The sequence below is a fragment of the Sturnira hondurensis genome, unplaced genomic scaffold (genome assembly GCF_014824575.4).
Source record: "Sturnira hondurensis isolate 20B ecotype Veracruz unplaced genomic scaffold, ASM1482457v3 Scaffold0013537, whole genome shotgun sequence".
NCBI classification, from domain to species: domain Eukaryota; kingdom Metazoa; phylum Chordata; class Mammalia; order Chiroptera; family Phyllostomidae; genus Sturnira; species Sturnira hondurensis.
The window spans coordinates 2,426,825-2,445,032 of NW_028086168.1; the positions used below are offsets into that span (position 1 = coordinate 2,426,825).

The 18,208-nt window shown below is 39.6% G+C and overlaps 1 protein-coding gene and 1 pseudogene across 2 annotated transcripts in view; both read left to right on the forward strand.

Moving 5' to 3' along the window:
- The window catches only part of ANKUB1 (ankyrin repeat and ubiquitin domain containing 1), a 39,538-nt gene extending 23,907 nt beyond the window's left edge, over positions 1–15,631 (forward strand). For both annotated transcript variants that reach the window (XM_037061837.1, XM_037061838.1), the window contains exons 5-6: positions 1,332–2,263; positions 15,359–15,631. In XM_037061837.1, the coding sequence (XP_036917732.1) occupies positions 1,332–2,263; positions 15,359–15,489 (1,063 nt within the window). In that variant the 3' untranslated portion in view covers positions 15,490–15,631. The remainder of the gene's footprint in view (positions 1–1,331; positions 2,264–15,358) is intronic.
- LOC118997955 (uncharacterized) lies at positions 10,608–10,670 on the forward strand (annotated as a pseudogene).
- Positions 15,632–18,208: the final 2,577 nt, after the last annotated feature.

Sequence of the window (18,208 nt, forward strand, 5' to 3'; positions counted from 1 at the left end):
AGATGGTGGCCTGACCTGGGCTCAGGACTGAGAGGATATATTTCGAAAAGATGCATTTAGAAAGCAGCATCAACTAGCCATGGTACCAAGAGCACCTCTGGTCCCCACAATCTGAGTGCTAAGGGTAAACTCGAAGGCCAGTCAGGAGAGGCTGGTCAGGAGAGGCTGGTCAGGAGAGGCTCTTCTCCCCAGGTCAAGAAAACTGATCAAATTCAGATGTGCTGACTTGCACTAGTGACTTTCAAAAGAAATTGATGTGTGCCACTGTATTAATGTATAACTCTAGTTATAATCTAACTGCCAGAGTCCTCCTAGAGACCCATGTGTTCTGGGGAAACCATCTACCTCACAGGAAAATTACATGGGAAGCCACCTACACAGCAAAACGTGGTGTGGCGAGCATGCAAGCAGACACAGGAGAGTTAGTTAAATACAGTGTATTTTGGATGATACCAGGCTAGCTTCCCTCCGTCTCTACAGTGGGGTCAGATAGCCCTGCCCAAGTATGTTCTGGCAGGTGGGGCCCTGTCTAGGTTTCCCTCCCTAATTCTTCTTTCTCCAAACAGCCTTCCCCCATCAGTCAACTGTGCCTTCTAGGTTACTGGAAGGATAGTAACAAGGCCAGTGTGCCTCCAATATAGTGAAATAGAAGGAGACTGGTGGGAAGAGGGGCTGGAGAGGGGTCCAGGGGCCAGATGATGAGGGGCCTTATAGGCCAAGGTGAGGAGTTAGAATTTCAGTTGCGGTGGGAAGCTATTGGAGGGTTTGGAATAGAGGACAGGAAACTTCCAATTTATAGAATAAAAAGATCTTTGAGTACCGTGTGAGGAAAAGCCTGGAGGGAGATGAATGGAGGTGGGAGACCAGTTAGGCACTGGGAGTGGTGCCGGTGGAGGGTGGCAACCTGGTGCTTAGATCAGATAGCAGCAAGGACTCTGAGAAGCCTGAAAATGAGGACTGCTAGAATAGGCAAAACAAACAAACATGTACCCCTTTCACATTTCTAAAATGTGCTAAATTTCTTCCAATACTTTGCCAATTGCTATAAAGCTTGATATTTCTCCTGAGCATTGAATTTTCATAAGAAAGAAAACTGCTCTGAGGAAACCAGTTGGAATTATTTGCATGTGCATAGTAGGATCATGTGCCTAAGCAGGACCTCTGCAATTTAACCTGCATATTACTATATGCCTTTTCTGAAAAACATTTTGGGTAAAAGTTAGGAAGCAACAAAAATTTTAAGTAGAATGTTTCATGGGCATTTAGTGTAACTGCACTTGTCTGTTTGCTGACTTGCTAAACTCCGACTCCAACTCATTTCGCTCATCCAGGTACCAGAAGAGGGTGGTCCTGTACATTGCTGCCTTTTATGGCTACATTGAGCTCACTGAGTGGGCCTTGAAGCAGGGCGTGCGGCCCCATGAGGCGGTTGGCGTCCACCCTCACCGAGCATGGTGCCATGAAGCCCTGCATGCAGATGTCTCTAAATGTCCCATTCATGCAGCTGCAGAAGCAGGCCAGCTGCTGATTCTGAAGGCCTTTGTCAACTGCAGTGTGCTGTGCCTGGAATGCAGAAACGCCGCAGGCCAAGCTCCCCTGGCCATTGCGCTCAAACACAAGCATAAAGACTGCGTATTGTATCTGCTTAGTAAAATGTGGTCCACAGTTTCTTTTCCGAAAATGTCAGTCCCCATGAGGATCTATATCAAAATAAAACAATGGGTGCTCAAGGCTCAGAGTCACAACCTTTATAAAAGCCAGCTGTGTGGATCAAGAGTTTTCGGGGCAAAAGTTGGAGACACTGTGATGGTGGATGGTTTCAGCAAACCACGAATGACCTCCAAGAGCTGGCATAAGGCTGGGAATGAGGACTCACAAAGCCCTGTGGTCAAGCCACTGCCTCTCAAGGAACAAACTGCAAGCAGGAAACCTGTCAGTCCTTTGGTAATTTCACAGCAGGATGCAAGAGAACAGACTCTCAAATTTCTTCCGCTGGCAGATAAAAATACAACCTCTGAATTACAAAGAAAACAAAATTGGAAAAATAATATTGCCATGGATATGAAAAAAGAAAAGCTCACAAAAGATACATACCTCCCACAAATCCCACTCCCTCCAGTTTCCAGAGTAGGCCATTCACACCCTTCTTTTTACTACACAACACCCAGGGCTGACTTTCTACTCAGATCCTCCTTCGCATCTTTCTCTGAGCGCAGCGGGAGAACTCCAAGGGAAAACGCTATCTACTGCTTAGCTATGGCCAGGTAATGTGTTTTATTTCTGTATTCATGTACGTACTTCTTTATTTTTAGTTAAATTTATTGGGGTGATGTTGGTTAAGAGGAATATTTCTCTTTAAACATATGAGAGCAAACCTTTCAAAGGGCAGGTCTAGGGGCAGGGGATGGCCCGTGAAGCCTTGCCACGCCCTACAGCGTAACACAGGCTGTTCCAGTGCATCAGTGTCTGGCTGCCAGGACCTCACTTTAGCCTTGTGTCTACAGCAAAACAGTTTTTATTGGGCAATCCAATCTGTGTAGCGCTTTTCCCCTTAAGGTTTGGGAAAGAAAAGAGACACAGTTTAAAAAGTTGTATCAATTAACAAAGTCCATTGTTTCTTAAAAAAAAAAACACTAATAAGAATTGTTTGCTGAAATGTGGAAGGGAGACATTAAAACTATCATGGAAGACTGGATGGAAATGAAGGGGAAAGAAAAATAAAAGAAACAACTGAACCATAAAGACTTCAGTTGACTTACTGGGCAAGATATACAAGTTGTGGGAGGTCTATATTGGAGTGATAGGATTGACATTAATATTTAAGGTAAGTTTTAAAAAGTAATGCACTATCACATTCGAAGACATAAGCGAATGTACCTGGGGTGGACTTTTCAAACACGTTCATTTCGTAAGATAAAATGTTACATACTGGTCACCAGATTTTACTGAAAATCCAGCTCTGCAAATCTCAGGTCCCATTCAAAATGTATGAGGTGGCCCTGGCTGGTGTAGCTCAGTGGATTGAGCACAGGCCTGTGAAGCAAAGGGTTGCTGGTTCGATTCCCAGTCAGGGCACATACCTGGGTTACAGGCCAGGTCCCCAGTTGGGGACACATGAGAGGCAACCACACATTGATGTTTCTCTCCCACTCTTTCTCCTTCCCTTCCCCTCTCTCTAAAAATAAATAAAATTTAAAAATAAAATAAAACCTACAAAATGTATGAGGTGTTATTGGGTGTCAGTATTGTAGCTGAAATACAGATTTGTGAGTGGCTTTTCCCCCTCACTCAGTGTATGAGAAGGAAAGAAAAAACAAGGCTAAGTTGTTTTAGTTGCCTTTCTGTGTTGGTCTCTATTTCAGCTCCACTTTATTTCAGCAAGGTTATCGCCACCTAGTGGCGAGAATAATATGGGCTTCAACACTGGCAGAATTCAGAGTGAGGACAATAAAGAAACTACTTAATATCTTCAATCTTTGTACTTTGTGAGGTATCTCTGACTGGAATGTATAAAAAATAACCTCAAATTCTAGAAAAAGACTAGAAAATTTTTTAGTTGAAAAAACTGTATAGCTCATTTTAAAATCAGGATGTAAACATGAAAGGAAATATTGGTTAGTTTTATTAACAGATGCATGTTAAAAAATTAGCTTATTGCCTGGTTGGTGTGGTTCAGTGGATTGAGTGCAGGCCTGTGAACCAAAAGGTTGCCAGTTCGATTCCCAGTCAGGGCACATGCCTGGGTTGCAGGCCACGTCCCTAGCAGGAGACACATGAGAGGCAACCGCACATTGATGTTTCTCTCTCTCTCTTTCTCCTTCCCTTCCCCTCTCTAAAAATAAATAAATAAAACCTTTTAAAATGAGCTTATTTTCTTATTGTCAGTTACACTTAAATAAAAGTGAAAAATAAGCTTATTTTTCAAGCATCCATTAAGTGCTTATCATGGCCCAGTGCAACGCTAGGCAGGATGGAAATGTGCAAATGCATCTGTGTTTAAGGTGGGCCTGTGTGTGTGGTTTAGGGGGAGAAAGGCTGCCAGTGTCTGTTGTGTGGAATGCTCTCTTGGGGAGGAATTCAGTTGCGAAATATATAGAAAAATGCATAAGGAGTGTTAATCCTACATATGTTACTCATTTTGCACACAGCCATGTAACAGCTACTCAGATCAGATACAAAATATTTCCAGCACCCCCCAAATCTCCCTCATGCTCCTTTCTAGTCAATAACCTCTCCCAGATGTGACCATCATTCTGATCCCTATCAGTGAGATTAGTTTTGACTGTTCTTGAATTTCACATAGAGGGCATTATATGGTATGCACCTTCTACACGTGGCTTGTTTGCTCAATATACTGCCTATGGGGTTCATCTATGTTTTTGCATGTATTGATTCTTTTTATTTCTATGTAGTATTCCTTTTCTGTGTAGTATTCCATACCTTTGTTTATCTCTTCTCCTACTGATGGACATTTGGGTTATTTGTCTCTCTCTTTTTTAAGATTTTATCTTTATATATTTATATTTATATTTATATTTATATTTATATCTTTATATTTATATTAAGGTTTTATCTTAATATTTATCTTTAGAGAGAGGGGAAGGAAGGGAGAGGGAGAAGGAAAGAAACATTGATGTGTGAGAGAAACATCAATTGGTTGACTCTCATACACCCCCAAACAGTGATCTGGCTTGTAACCCAGGCATGTGCCCTGACTGGGAATCGAACCAGTGACCTTTCAGTTTGCAGGCTGGCACTCAATCCACTGAGTCACACTGGCCAGGGCTGGGTTGTTTCTAATTTGGGACTATCTGAATAAAACTGTATAATGATTTGTGTATATGAGGTCTGTTGGACAGTTGCATTAATTTCCCTTGACTATAAACTTAGAAATGGAACTGCTAGGTCACAGGATAAGTTTTTTTTTTGGGGGGGGGGATGGGAAACACTTCCAAGCAGTTTTCTAAAGAGGTTGTACTAACATGCTATTTTTGTAGGCATATTTTATAAAGTTGAAGTTATCAGAGAAAACAATTTCAAGGTTGAGAAAGGAATCTCTGGGGAGAAGACTGTATTAAAGAAAAAGGTTAGCAAGCCCTGTCTGGTGTGGCTCAGTGGGTTGAGCACTGGCCTGCCAACTGAAAGGTTGCTGGTTTGATTCCCAGTTGGGGCACATGCCTGGGTTGTAGGCCAGGTCTCTAGGTGGGGTCGTGAGGAAGTCAACCATAGATGCTTCTCTCACACATAAATGTTTCTCTCCCTCTTTCTCTCCCTCCTTCCCCCTCTAAAAAATGAATAAAATATTTTTTAAAAAAGAGGTTAGCAAAGTGAGGCAAAATGAAAACATCTGCAATAGTATCAACAATAAAAAATAAGGAGACTCATAGGAGTGGTGGTTAGTCTGATTTCATACTTCCTCTGGTAGAGTTACTCCCAGCAAATCTTTCCAACTTTACAGTTTCTCTTTTTCTCTGTCCTCTATTTGCACTCTCTCCTTCCTTCCCATCTGTTTCCCCCCCATCCACTGCATCTTTCCCAGGATCTGTCCCACCTTCCTCTGTTGGTGGGCTGTGGAGGGAAAGGAAAGACCTAGAGTCTTCATGACCCTGCACAGCTCTTTTTGGTCTGGTTTATGCCCCTCATAGGAGTTAGGAAAGCACCTGTGTCTACCTAAAACTACCTGTCAAGCCAGGGAGAGGTGGATAGAGTTATACTACCCTTTTATCCTTTAACTGGGAACTCCTATGATGAAAAGAAACACTGAGATTCAGGTAGGTGGTTGGGCTGATGGCCCAATTAGTGATTATTAATGGCTATTCATTCAACAAATGTATATTGAGCTGGTGATACAGTAGTAGGATGACTTTCCTACTTTTAGCTCTGTAAGTCCTGTTTCCTGAGAAATCCCTCAGTTTTTGGCAAACGAGGAGAGGTGGTCACCCTCTACAATGAAGAGCAAATACAAATACAGTCCTGCACTCATGAAGCAAACTACTAACCAGGGTGTGATGGGCATTATCACACAAGCTGAGGCATGTGCAGTGATGGAGAGGAACTTCAGGGAAGAGGTTCTATGGCCTCTCTGAGACAATGTCTGAACTGAATTCTGAAGGATGGGTAGGGGTTAACCAGGTGAAGGAAGAGTGGAAAGATACTGCTCTGGATGGAAGACATGGCTTATGCAAAAGCCTTGTGGCTGCAGTTCGTGGAGCATTTGTGACATAGAAAGATATGCTAGGGTAAAGGGAGAGAAGAGGGGTATGAAACCAACGTGGGGAGGCAGGCTGGGGTCCCTATGAAGAACTGGGCAGTTTCATACTAAAAGCAATAGGGGAACACAGAAAAGTTTGACCTAATCAGCTTCACATTTTGTAGAGATCACTTTGGCTGCAGTGTCAGAGAACAAGAAAGGACTTTGAAGTCCGGATAGGAGGCAATGACAGAGGTCCAGGGGAGAGATGGTGGTAGATTGGCTTGAGTAATGGAGAGCAGTAGATGGGTTGGAAACAAATGCAAGAAAGAAATTGATAGGACTTGGTGGTAGGTCGCATATGATAAGAAATAAAGGTCAGGGTGGATGCAAAGATGACTCCTGTCATCACCCTCATCAAAGCAAGGGTGAGGTTCTGGGTGCACAGGCACACCCAGACACAGCCTCAGCAACATGGCCCATAATGCTCTGCTCCCACCTCTAAAGAGACACAGGCAGCCATAGGAATTCCTAGGTCTTCTCAGGAGTTTAGAGATGTGTTTTGGGCTGGTCCCCATGTTCAGAAAGCCCAACAGAGTACCCAATGGTGGAGTTGAAATAATGCTATAGTAAGGCAGCCCTGTTGATGAGTGTGTGTATATTGTCCTTGCCCACCAGAGCGATAGTAACTGCACTGGTCTCTCCTGGGTAAATGCCAGAACCCCAGAAAGTGACAACTCAAGGACAAAATGCCTAAATTAGCCCACTTCCACACACTCACAGAGGGTGGGTCTGAGCATGGCAGAGGCTATTTGAGAAAATCTGACCTGAGTGGTGTCAGCCTGTACCCTCTCCCTCCAGTCCTGCTTTGTTTTTAGTTATAGTGCTCCTACAGTCTGATTTGTGTTTTAATTTTTACTCAATTTATTCGGGTGACACTGGCTAGTAAAATTATGTAGATTTCAAGAGTACAGTTCTATGGTATATTATCTATATTGTATTGTGTGTTCGCTATCCAAAGTCAAGTCTCCTTCCATCACCATTTATTACCCTTTACCCTCCTCTTCCTCCTCTCACCCTGCATTCCCCCAGGTAATTACCATATTGTTGTCTGTGTCTGTGAGGCTTTTTTTTCCTTTTCTTAATCCTGTCACCTTTTCCACCCAGCCCCCCAGCCCCCTTCCTCCTGGGAGCTATCAGTCTGTTGTATGTATCTATGAGTCTATTTCTATTTCTAATTGTTTGTTGCTTTATTTTGTTCATTAGATTCCACATATAAGTGGAATCATGTGGTATTTGTCTTTCTCTGACTGGCTTTTTTCATCCAGCATAATACTCTCAGAATGAAAGTTACACAGAGACTAAAAAAAGGCGTGAAAAAAGATATTTCCTGCAAATGGAAGTGAGGGAAAAAAGCTGGGGTAGCAATACTTATATCTGAAAAAAACAGCCTTTAAAACAAAGGCTGTAGTAAGAGACAAAGATGGACACTGCATAATGATAAAGAGAGCAATCCAACAAGAGGATATAACCCTTGTAAACATTTATGCACCCTACAGAAGAGCACCTGAATATGTAAAGCAAATCTGGGTGGATATAAAATGATAGATCAGACTTCTGGCCAAGAGTGAGGTGTAGATAGATACACTTTGCCTCCTTGTACAACCAAAAGGACAACAACAAATTTAAAAGCAAAAAATAACCAAAACTGCCAGAAAATCAAACTGTACAGAAGTCCAACAAGCAAAGAGTTAAAGAAGAAACAGATCCAGACTGGTAGGAGGGGCAGAGAGGACAGGCAGCAAAGCAGTGGCTGGAGGACTGGGCAGTCCCAAATTTGCCCAGTTGTTCCTCCCATAAGGAACAACTGGGGAGTGAGACAGACCTAGGCTTCCAGTGTGGGAAAATAAAGCCTCAAAACCCCTGGCTGTGAGAACCTGTGGGGATGCAGCGGTGGGAAAAACTCCCAGCTGCACAGGAGAGTTTGTTGGAGAGACCCACAGGTTCCTAGAATGTATACAACCCCACCCACCCAAGAATTGGCACCAGAGGGGCCCAATTTGCTTGTGTGTAGAGGGGGAAGTGACTGTAAACTGGCTGAGAGCGTAGCAAGTGACAAGGTTCCCTCTTGGACCACTCCCCCACAGACAGTGCCACAACCCAGCAAAGTGGTTTGCCTTGCCTTGGTGAATGCCTAGGGCTCTGCTCCTAATAATGTAACAGGTGGCTGAGACAAAGAAATATGGCCCAAATGAAAGAACAGATCAAAGCTCCAAAAATAGAACTAAGTGATGAGGAGATAACCAACCTATCAGATGCAGAGTTCAAAACACTGGTCATCAGGATGTTCACAGAAATGGTTGAGTATGGTTGCAAAATAGAGGAAGACGTGAAGGCTATGCAAAGTGAAATAAAGAAAAATATACAGGGAACCAACAGTGAAGGGAAGGAAATCAAATCAACAGTTTAGAGCAGAAGGAAGAAATAATCATTCAACCAGAACAGAATCAAGAAGAAAGAATTTTAAAAAATGAAGAGAGGCTTAGGAACCTCTGACAATTTTAAATGTTCCAACATCCAAATCATAGAGGTGCCAGAAGGAGAAGAGGAACAACAAGATATTGAAAACTTATTTGAAAAAAATAAAGAAGGGAACTTCCATAATCTGGCAAAGGAAATAGACTTCCAGGAAATCCAGGAAGGTCAGCGAGTCCCAAAGAAGTTGGACCCAAGGAGGAACACACCAAGGCACATCATAATTACATTAGCCAAGACTAAAGATAAGGAGAGAATCATAAAAGCAGCAAGACAAAAGGGAACAGTTACCTACAAAGGAGTTCCCATAACTATCAGCTGATTTCTCAAAAGAAACCTTACAGGCAAAAAAGGGCTGGAAAGAAGTATTCAAAGTCATGAAAGTCAAGGACCTACATCCAAGATTACTCTATCCAGCGAGGCCATCATTTAGAATGGAAGGGTAGATAAAGTACTTCCCAGATAAGATCAAGTTAAAAGAGTTCATCATCACCAACTCTTCATTATGTGAAATGTTAAAGGGATTTATCTAAGAAAAATAAGATGATAAAAAAAATATGAACAGTAAAATGACAACAAACTCACAACTATCAACAACTAAATCTAAAACAAAAACAAACTACGCAAACAACTAGAATAGGAACAAAATGACAAATGGAGATTACATGGAAGGTTATCAGTAGGGAGATGGAGCGAGAGAATGAAGGGAAGGTACAGGGAATAAGAAGCATAAATGGTAGGTAGAAAATAGCCAGACAGAGGTTAAGAATAGTTTAGGAAATGGAGAAGCCAAAGAACCTATATGTATGACCCATGGACATGAACTAAAAGGGGTGGGGAATGCTGGTGGAAAGGGGGTTCAGGGCAAAGGGGAATAAAGGTGAGGGAAAAATGGGACAACTGTAGTAGCATAATTAATAAAATATACTTAAAAATGAAGTGAGAGATCAACAGTAATTCAGCCATAGTAGGGATTTTAACACCTCATCAACATCAATGGATAGATCTTCCAGATAGATAGAAAATCAATAAGAACTGGTGGTCTTAAATTACACACTAGATCAGATGGATTTATTAGATATTCAGAGCATCAGAGTGCACATTCTTTTCAAGTGCACATGCAACATTTTCTAGGTAGACCACATGTTAGTACACAAAACAAGTCTCAGTAAATTTAAGTAGACTGAAATCACATCAAGTATCTTCCCTGACCATAATGGTATAAAACTAGAAATCAATCACAAGAACAAAAATGAAAAACATGCAAAGACATGGAACCTAAATAACATGTTTCTAAATAATTAATGGGTTAACAATGAGATCAAGGAAGATACTAAAAGATACTCAAAAACAAAGGAAAATGAAAACACAACAACCAAAACTATCTGCACAAAGTGAAAGCAGTCCTAAGAGGGAAATTCATAGCATTACAGACCTACCTCAAAAAAAAAAAAAACCAAGAAAAACCTCAAATACACAATCTAAATTTACACTTAAAGGAAATAGAAAAAAAACAACAAACAAAGCTCAAATTGAGTAGAAGAAATGAAATAATAAAAATCATGGCAGGAACAAACAAAATACAGTCTTAAAAAATAATAATACAAAAGATCAATGAAACCAAGAGCTGTTTCTTTGAAAACACAACCAAGACTGACAGCCCTGGCCAGGTAGCTCAGTTGGTTGAAGTTTCATGCCATACACAAAGGGGCTGCAGGTTTGATCCCAGGCCAGGGCACATGCCTAGGTTATGGATTCAATCCCCAGTCATGGCAAATAGAGAAGGCACCCAAATGATGCATTGATGTTTCTCTCTTTCTCTCCCTCTTCCCCCCACTCCACCTTTCCTCTTTCTCTAAAATCAATGAAGACATGTCCTTTGGTGCTCACTTCAGCAGCACATATACTAAAATTAAAATGATACAGAGAAGATTAGCCTGGCCCCCTTTGCTGTAATAGACAGGTTACAGCTAATGAAGTTGAAGCAATGATTTTTAAAAAATCTGAACAACAAAAGCTGTGTACTGGATAGCTTCATAGGAGAATTTTACCAAAAATATTTAAAGAAGAACTAGCCTCTATCCTCTTCAAACTATTCAAAAAAATCAAGATGGGGGAAAGACTCCCAAGCTCATTTTATGATGCCAATATTATCCTAATTCCAAAAGCAGATAAAGATACTACAAAGAAAGAAAATTTATAAACCAATACCTGATGAACATAGATACTAAAATCCTCAATAAAATATTAGCAAACAGGATCCAGCAATACACTTAAAAGCAATACATAAACCATGATCAAGTGGGATTTATTCTAGGGATGCAAGAATGGTACAATATCCACAAATCAATAAATACAATATACCATGTAAGCAAAAATAATAAAAACCACGTGATCACATTAATAGATGTAGAAGAGGGATTTACCAAAATTCAGCATCCATTTTTGATAAAAACTCACAGCAAAGTAAGAATACAGGGGACATACCTCAATGTAATAAAGACCATATATGACAAACTCACAGCCATCATATTCAGCAGGCAAAAACTAAGAGCATTTTTCTTAAGATCTGGAACAAGACAGGGATGTCTACTTTCACCACACTTATTCAACGTAGTATTGGAAGTCCTAGCCACAGCAATCAGACATGAAGAAGAAATAAAAGGCATAAAATTGGAAAGGAAGAAGTAAAATTGTCATTATTTGCAAACAACATGACACTGTATAGAGAACCTTATAGATTCCACCAAAAACCTACCAAAACTGATAGATGAATTTAGTAAAGTAGCAGGATGCAAAATAAATATGCAGGAATCAGTTGCATTTATATGCATCAATAATGAACTATCACAAAGGGAAACTAAGAAAACAATTGCATTTACAATTGCATCATGAATTAAAATACTTAGGAATAAATATAACCAAGGATGTAAAACACATGTATTGGAAAAATTACAAGACACTGAAGAAAGAAAGTGAAGAAGATACAAATAAGTGGGAGCACATAGCATATTCATGGATAGGAAGGATTAACATTAAAATGTCTGTACTGCCCAAAGCAATCTATAGATTCAATACAATTCCTATCAAGACACCAATGCTGTATATCATAGAACTAGAAAAAAATATTACAAGAATGTATATGGAACCACAAAATACCCCAAATAGCCACCCCAAACTTGAGAAAGAAGAACAAAGTTGGAGGAATCACACTACCTGATATCAAATTGTATTGCAACACCACAGTAATAGAAACAGCACGGTACTGGCATAAAAACAGACATATAGATCAATGTAACAGAACAGAGACCCCAGAAATAACCATGCCTTTATGGCCAATTAATATTTGACAAGCTCTTTCTGGTGTGGCTCAGATGGTTGGAGCATCACCCTGTATACCAATAGGTTTGGGGTTTGAATCTTGGTCAGGGTACATATCCAGGGTTGTGGGTTCAATCTCTGGTTGGGACACATATGGGAAGCAACTGATTGATGTTTCTTTCTCACATAATTGCCTCTCTTTCTCTCTCCACCCTCCCTTCTTCTTTCTCTAAAATCAATAAACACTTTTTTTAATATTTAAAAATAAGGCAGTGGAAGAATAAGCATGGATGATTCCACATTCACATGTGGTGGATATAAATTGGGAGAGATACCGTGGGAGCAAGTGATCTCAGCCCCAGGCCAGACTCCACAGCCCACGGTTCCAGTACCAGGAAGATAAATCCCCCAAACTTCTGGCTGTAAAAACCAGTGGAGGTGGGGCCACACAAGAAACTGCCAGATTTTCAGGAAACTTTGCTTAAAGGGCCCTCATGGTCTTAAAAAGTATGCAAACCCACACACTCTGAGATTCAACACCAGGGCAACTGCTGGAAGGGTGCCAGTCACATACAGGAAGTGGGTGAAGTGACTGGAAACAGGTCAAGTGCCAGGCAAACCCCCAGGAGCCAGGCAGCAGCACAGTCTCCTCTCTGAGCTCTCCCCCCACACAGAGCCACAAAGTAGTAAAGCAGGTTGCCCCACCCTGGCAATTACCTAAGGCTCCACCCCACACAATTTGCAGGTGCCTTTTATAGGGAGTCAGAGCAACTCTACCTAATACACAGAAACAAACACAGGGAGGCTGCCAAATTGAGGAGACAAAGAAATATGGCTCAGATGAAAGAACAAAGCAAAACCCCAAAGAACTAAATGAAATGGAGATAGCCAACATATCAGATGCAGAGTTCAAAATACCGGTGATCAAGATGCTCAAAGAACTCAGAGTATGGCAACAACATAAAGGAAGAAATGAAGGTTACACTAAGTACAATAAAGAAAAATCTATAGGGAACCGACAGTGAAAGGAATGAAGCTGGGATTCAAATCAATCAATGATTTGGAACATAAGGAAGAAATAAATAGAAAGAAAAACAAAAGAAAAAAGCAAATTGGGACTACATCAAACTATGAAGTTTTTCGCACAGCAAAAGAAACCATTAATGAAATGAAGAGACAACCCACTGAATGGGAGAGCCTGTTTATCAATGATATACCTGATAAGCGATTAATATACAAAATTTATGAAGGACTGATAAAACTCAACACCAAAAAAAAAACAAATAATCACTTTAAAAATGGGCAGAGGACCTGAAGAGAGACTTTTCCAAGGAGGACATACAGGTGCCTAATAGACATAAAAAGATGCTCAAAGTCACTAATCATCAGAGAAATGCAAATTAAGACCACAATGAAATACCACCTCATACCTGTCAGAATGTCTATCATCAATAAATCAACAAAAAAACAAGTGTTAGTGCCCTGGCCATTGTGGCTCAGTTGGTTGCAGCACTGTCCTGTACACGAACTGGTTGGGGATTCAATTCTCAGGCAAGGCATATACCTAGGTTGTGGGTTTGATGCAGAGCTGGTGTGCATATTGGGGGCAACCAACCAATGTGTCTCTCTCATGTTGATGTTTCTCTCTCTCTCTTTCTTTCTCTCTCTCACACTTCCTCTCTCTCTAAAATCAATAGATATATTTTTAAAAATTAAAAAAAAACATGTGCTGGCAAGGATGTGGAGAAAAGGGACCCCTTGTGCACTGTTGGTGGGAATGCAGACTGGTGTGGCCACTGTGGAAAGTAGCATGGAATTACCTCAAAAAAATTAAAAAGGGAACTTCTTTATGACTCAAAGATTCTACTTCTAGGAATTCACCCAAAGAACTGAAGCATTAATTTTAAAGAACATAAGCACCCCTATCTTCATTGCAGCATTATTTATAACAGCCAAGATTTGGAAGCAGCTCAAGTGTCCATCAACTGTGGCTAAAACAACTATGGTACATTTACAATAGAATACTACTCTACCATAAGAAAAAAGAAAACTTTATCCTTTGGAACAGCATGGATGGACCTCAAGAACACTATGCTAAATGAAATAGGCCCATCAGAGAAAGACAAATACCATATGGTTTTACTCATATGTGGAACCTTAATGAAAAACTGAACTAACAAGTAGAACATAAACAGACTTATAGATAGAGGGTAGGCTGACAGCTTTGGGGGTGGATGGTTGGGGTAGAGGCACTGAGCAAAACAGAAAAAGGACTCATGGACATGGTCAACAATGTGGTGATTTCAGGGGGAGGGGTGGGTGGAGGTGGGAGAGGTATAAGAGGGATAAATGGTAATAAAAATACAATGGGAATATAAGTAAAAATGGAACTGCCTTATAACACAATGAATCCACTTCTGGAAATATATCTAAAGAAACCTGAGACAGTAATTCAAAAGACTATATGCACCCCTATGTTCATTACAGTGTTATTTATAACAGCCAAGATTTGGAAACAGCCCAAGTACCCCTTAAAAAATTAGTGGATAAAAAAAGCTGTGGTATATTTATACAATGAAATACTACTCAGTAATAGAAAGTAAAGAAATATGCAAAGTGAAATAAGCCAGTCAGAGAAAGATAAGTGCCATATGATTTCACTTGTATATGGAATCTAATGAACAAAATAAACCAACAAACAAAATAGAAGTGAACTCAGATACAGAGAACAGACTGACAGCTGTCAGAGAGTAGGGGGATCATGGGCTGGGTGAATAAGATGAAGGGAATAAGCAAAGAAAAAGAACCTCATAGACAGAGACTGCAGTGTGGTGATTACCAGAGGGAAAGAGTGGGTGGGTAGGAGGAAGTAGAAGAGAGTGAAGGCGGAATAAATGGTGACAGAGGGAGACATGACTTTGGGTGGTGAACATACAATACAATATAGATTATGTACAATAAAGAATTACCTGGCTGGTGTAGCTCAGTGGATTGAGCTCAGGCCTGCGACCCACAAGATTGCGGTTCGATTCCCAGTCAGAGCACATGCCTGGGTTGCAGGCCAGTTCCCATCAGGGGACTCACGAGAGGCAACAATACATTGATATTTCTCTCCTTCTCTCCTTCCCTTCCCCTCTAAAGATAAATAAATAAAATCTTTTAAAAAAAGAATTGTACACCTGCAACCTATATAGTTTTATTAACTAATGTCAATCCAATACATTCAATAAAATTTTTAGAAAATAGTATAAAACCTTGAACTTTATTAATGAAAAATAAACAAACAAACAAATAATGTCTTGGATTCTTACCGTGCTTTTAAAGAGAAACGATGGCTTCGGCAGTTAGAAATAGCAAGAGTCCTGGCCAAAAAGAGTGTTTCTCACCTGATGACCCAAGGAGGACTGAGAGGATGTGAAAACCTGGCAGAATCTGCGCGTTGAAGTCATGACAACGTCAGTTTGGGTGAAGAACTGATCAAATAGAACCTCCAGTTCTAATGTTAACATTTCTAATCAAGGGTCTAATGCTATGTAACTATGAACAGAATATTTCATGTTAAACACCATGTTTTCTTGAACTCCATCACCGTAAATGAAAATTTAGGGCATTTGTTTCTGCATAAAGAACCCAAGGAAGAATTCATAAGAAACTGAGAACAGTAGTTGCCTCAGAGGAAGAAAAACTGGACACAAGGACAGAAATAAGAATTTTTACTGTTTCTTTTTTCCCTCTTGGAGTTTGTTGGAATTTTTTTTGAAACCATGTGAATACAGTACATAGTTAAAAAAATAAAATAAAAAATATTTTACCTAGGGACAGTTCCTAGGAGAGTTACCAATACCATTTAAGTCTAGTACTGGTCTCAGACATCTTTTGAATATCTGCTAAAACATAGTTTCTACTAATTGTCTTAATTGAGGTAAAGTCCCCATGCAGTGAGTTGCATGTACAGTTTACATATTGTGATCTTACATATAAAATTCAATGACTTTGACAAATATATGCATCTGTGTAACCAATATCCCAATCAATATGTAGAATAATTTTAAAAGCCCAGAGAGTTTCCTTAAGCCTCTCTCCCAGTCCGTCTCAGCCCCGAGTAAGCAACCACTATTCTGTTTCCTATCTCCCTGGACACACCGCCCCAATCAAAGGAATCATATAGCTGCTCACCTTGTGCCTGGGTTATTTTGTTCAATTTAATATTTTGAGATTCATTTACACTGTTGCATGTCTCAATAGGATGTTCCTTTTTATTACTGACTAGTGTGCCATACTATGGATGTACTATGATTTATTCAACTATAATGGACATTTGGGTTGTTTCAGGTTGAGGGATATTACTATTAAAGCTGCTATGAACATTATTGTACGGGTCTTTTTCTGGGCTTATGTCTTTATTGCTTTTCGTCAAATACTGAGGAGTGCACTTGTTAGATAACAGGGTAAATACATGTTTAACGTGATAAGAAATTGTCTAACAGTTCTCCATGGTGGTTTTACAATTTTAACTTCCACTAACAGTGTACTGATTACTTCATTGTGGTTCTGGTTGCTTCACATACTGGCAAAATTTGTTGTCTTCAGTGTTTTTGATTTCGAGTTATTCTAAATGACTAAAATTATGGTTTAAAATGACATCTCATTGTGGTTTTAAAGTGCATTTTCCTGATGTCTAATTATATTGAATGCTTTTTTGTATACTTATTGGCTATTTGTATATTCTCTTTTGTGAAATATAAATTTATGCTTGTTTGAAACTTAAAGTATTGGGTTATCTTTTAATTATTGGTTTATTGAAGATTTTTAGATACTCATGATATAAATTCATCAGATAAATATATTGTTGTGTTTTCCTAGATCACCTTTTCATTTTATCAATGACATTTTTGATGAATAAAAGTTTTTAGTTTTTATTAAGTACAATTTATCGCTTTTTCTTTTATGATTCATACTTTTGTTTCTTAAAAAGTTTCTGCATAATCCAAAGTCATGTAGATATTTTTAAATATTTTAAGTTTCATCTGGCTGGTGTAGCTCAGTGGATTGAGTGCGGGCCTGCGAACCACATGATCAAGGTTCGATTCCCAGTCAGGGCACATGCCTGGGTTGCAGGCCAGTTCCCAGCAGGGAACTCATGAGAGGCAACCATACATTGATGTTTCTCTCCCTCTCGCCTTCTCTTCACTTCTAAGGATAAATAAATAAAATATTTGAAAAAATATTTTAAGTTTCACAATTTTAGTTTTTATGTTAAGCCTATAATCCAGCTCAAATTATTTATCTGTGTGTGATGTGAGATGAGTTAGGATTTATTTTTTTCCCACTTAACAGTTTATCAAATCCTTCCAATACTAGTTGTTGAACAGACTTTCCTTTCCTCCATCGAATTATCTTGCCACTTTTGCCCAAAACCAATTTACAATATATGTATGGATCCACTTCTGGACTCTCTTTTCTGTTCCACAGATTTATATATCCTTATACTAACGAAACACTGTCTCAATTACTATAGCTTCATCATGGGTCTTGAAATTAGGTAGTATGAATACTTCAACTTTGTCTTTCTTGAGTCGTTCTGGCTATTCTTAGTTCTTTGCATTTCCATATACATTTTTTAACAAACTTGTCATTCTCTTTATAAAACCCTTTGGGATCTTGACTGGGCACAACTGACATTACAATAATGTTGAATCTTACAACCCATGATATATTTCTCTGTCTATGCTATATGTCCCCACTTAAGTCTTTCTCAGTTTCTCTTATCAATGTTTTTTAGTGTTGGATGTAGAGATCTCACAAACCTTTTGTTAATTTTTTTCTAAATATTTTGTTTTTATTCTATTTGCTAGGAAGTTTTAAAAAATAGATTCTCTTACAACAGTCAGAGACACCTAAAATTTAAAGCTCACTTTTAAAATAACTTTAAATTCTTAGTTAAATATTATGAGGTTCGGGCACGTATAAGGTTGGTACAAAAGAAAATACAAGGATGACGGTAAAGAGATGCTGTGAGGCAGCACGTGTCCACTCCTATGTGTTAGGTCAGTGCAGTAGCAATAAGAGGAGAGAGTGACTAGAAGAGTGCACAGCAGAGGTTCTGAGGTTCTGATAACGTCTGAGTTTTTCATCTAGGTTAATAGGTGTGTTCAACTTGAG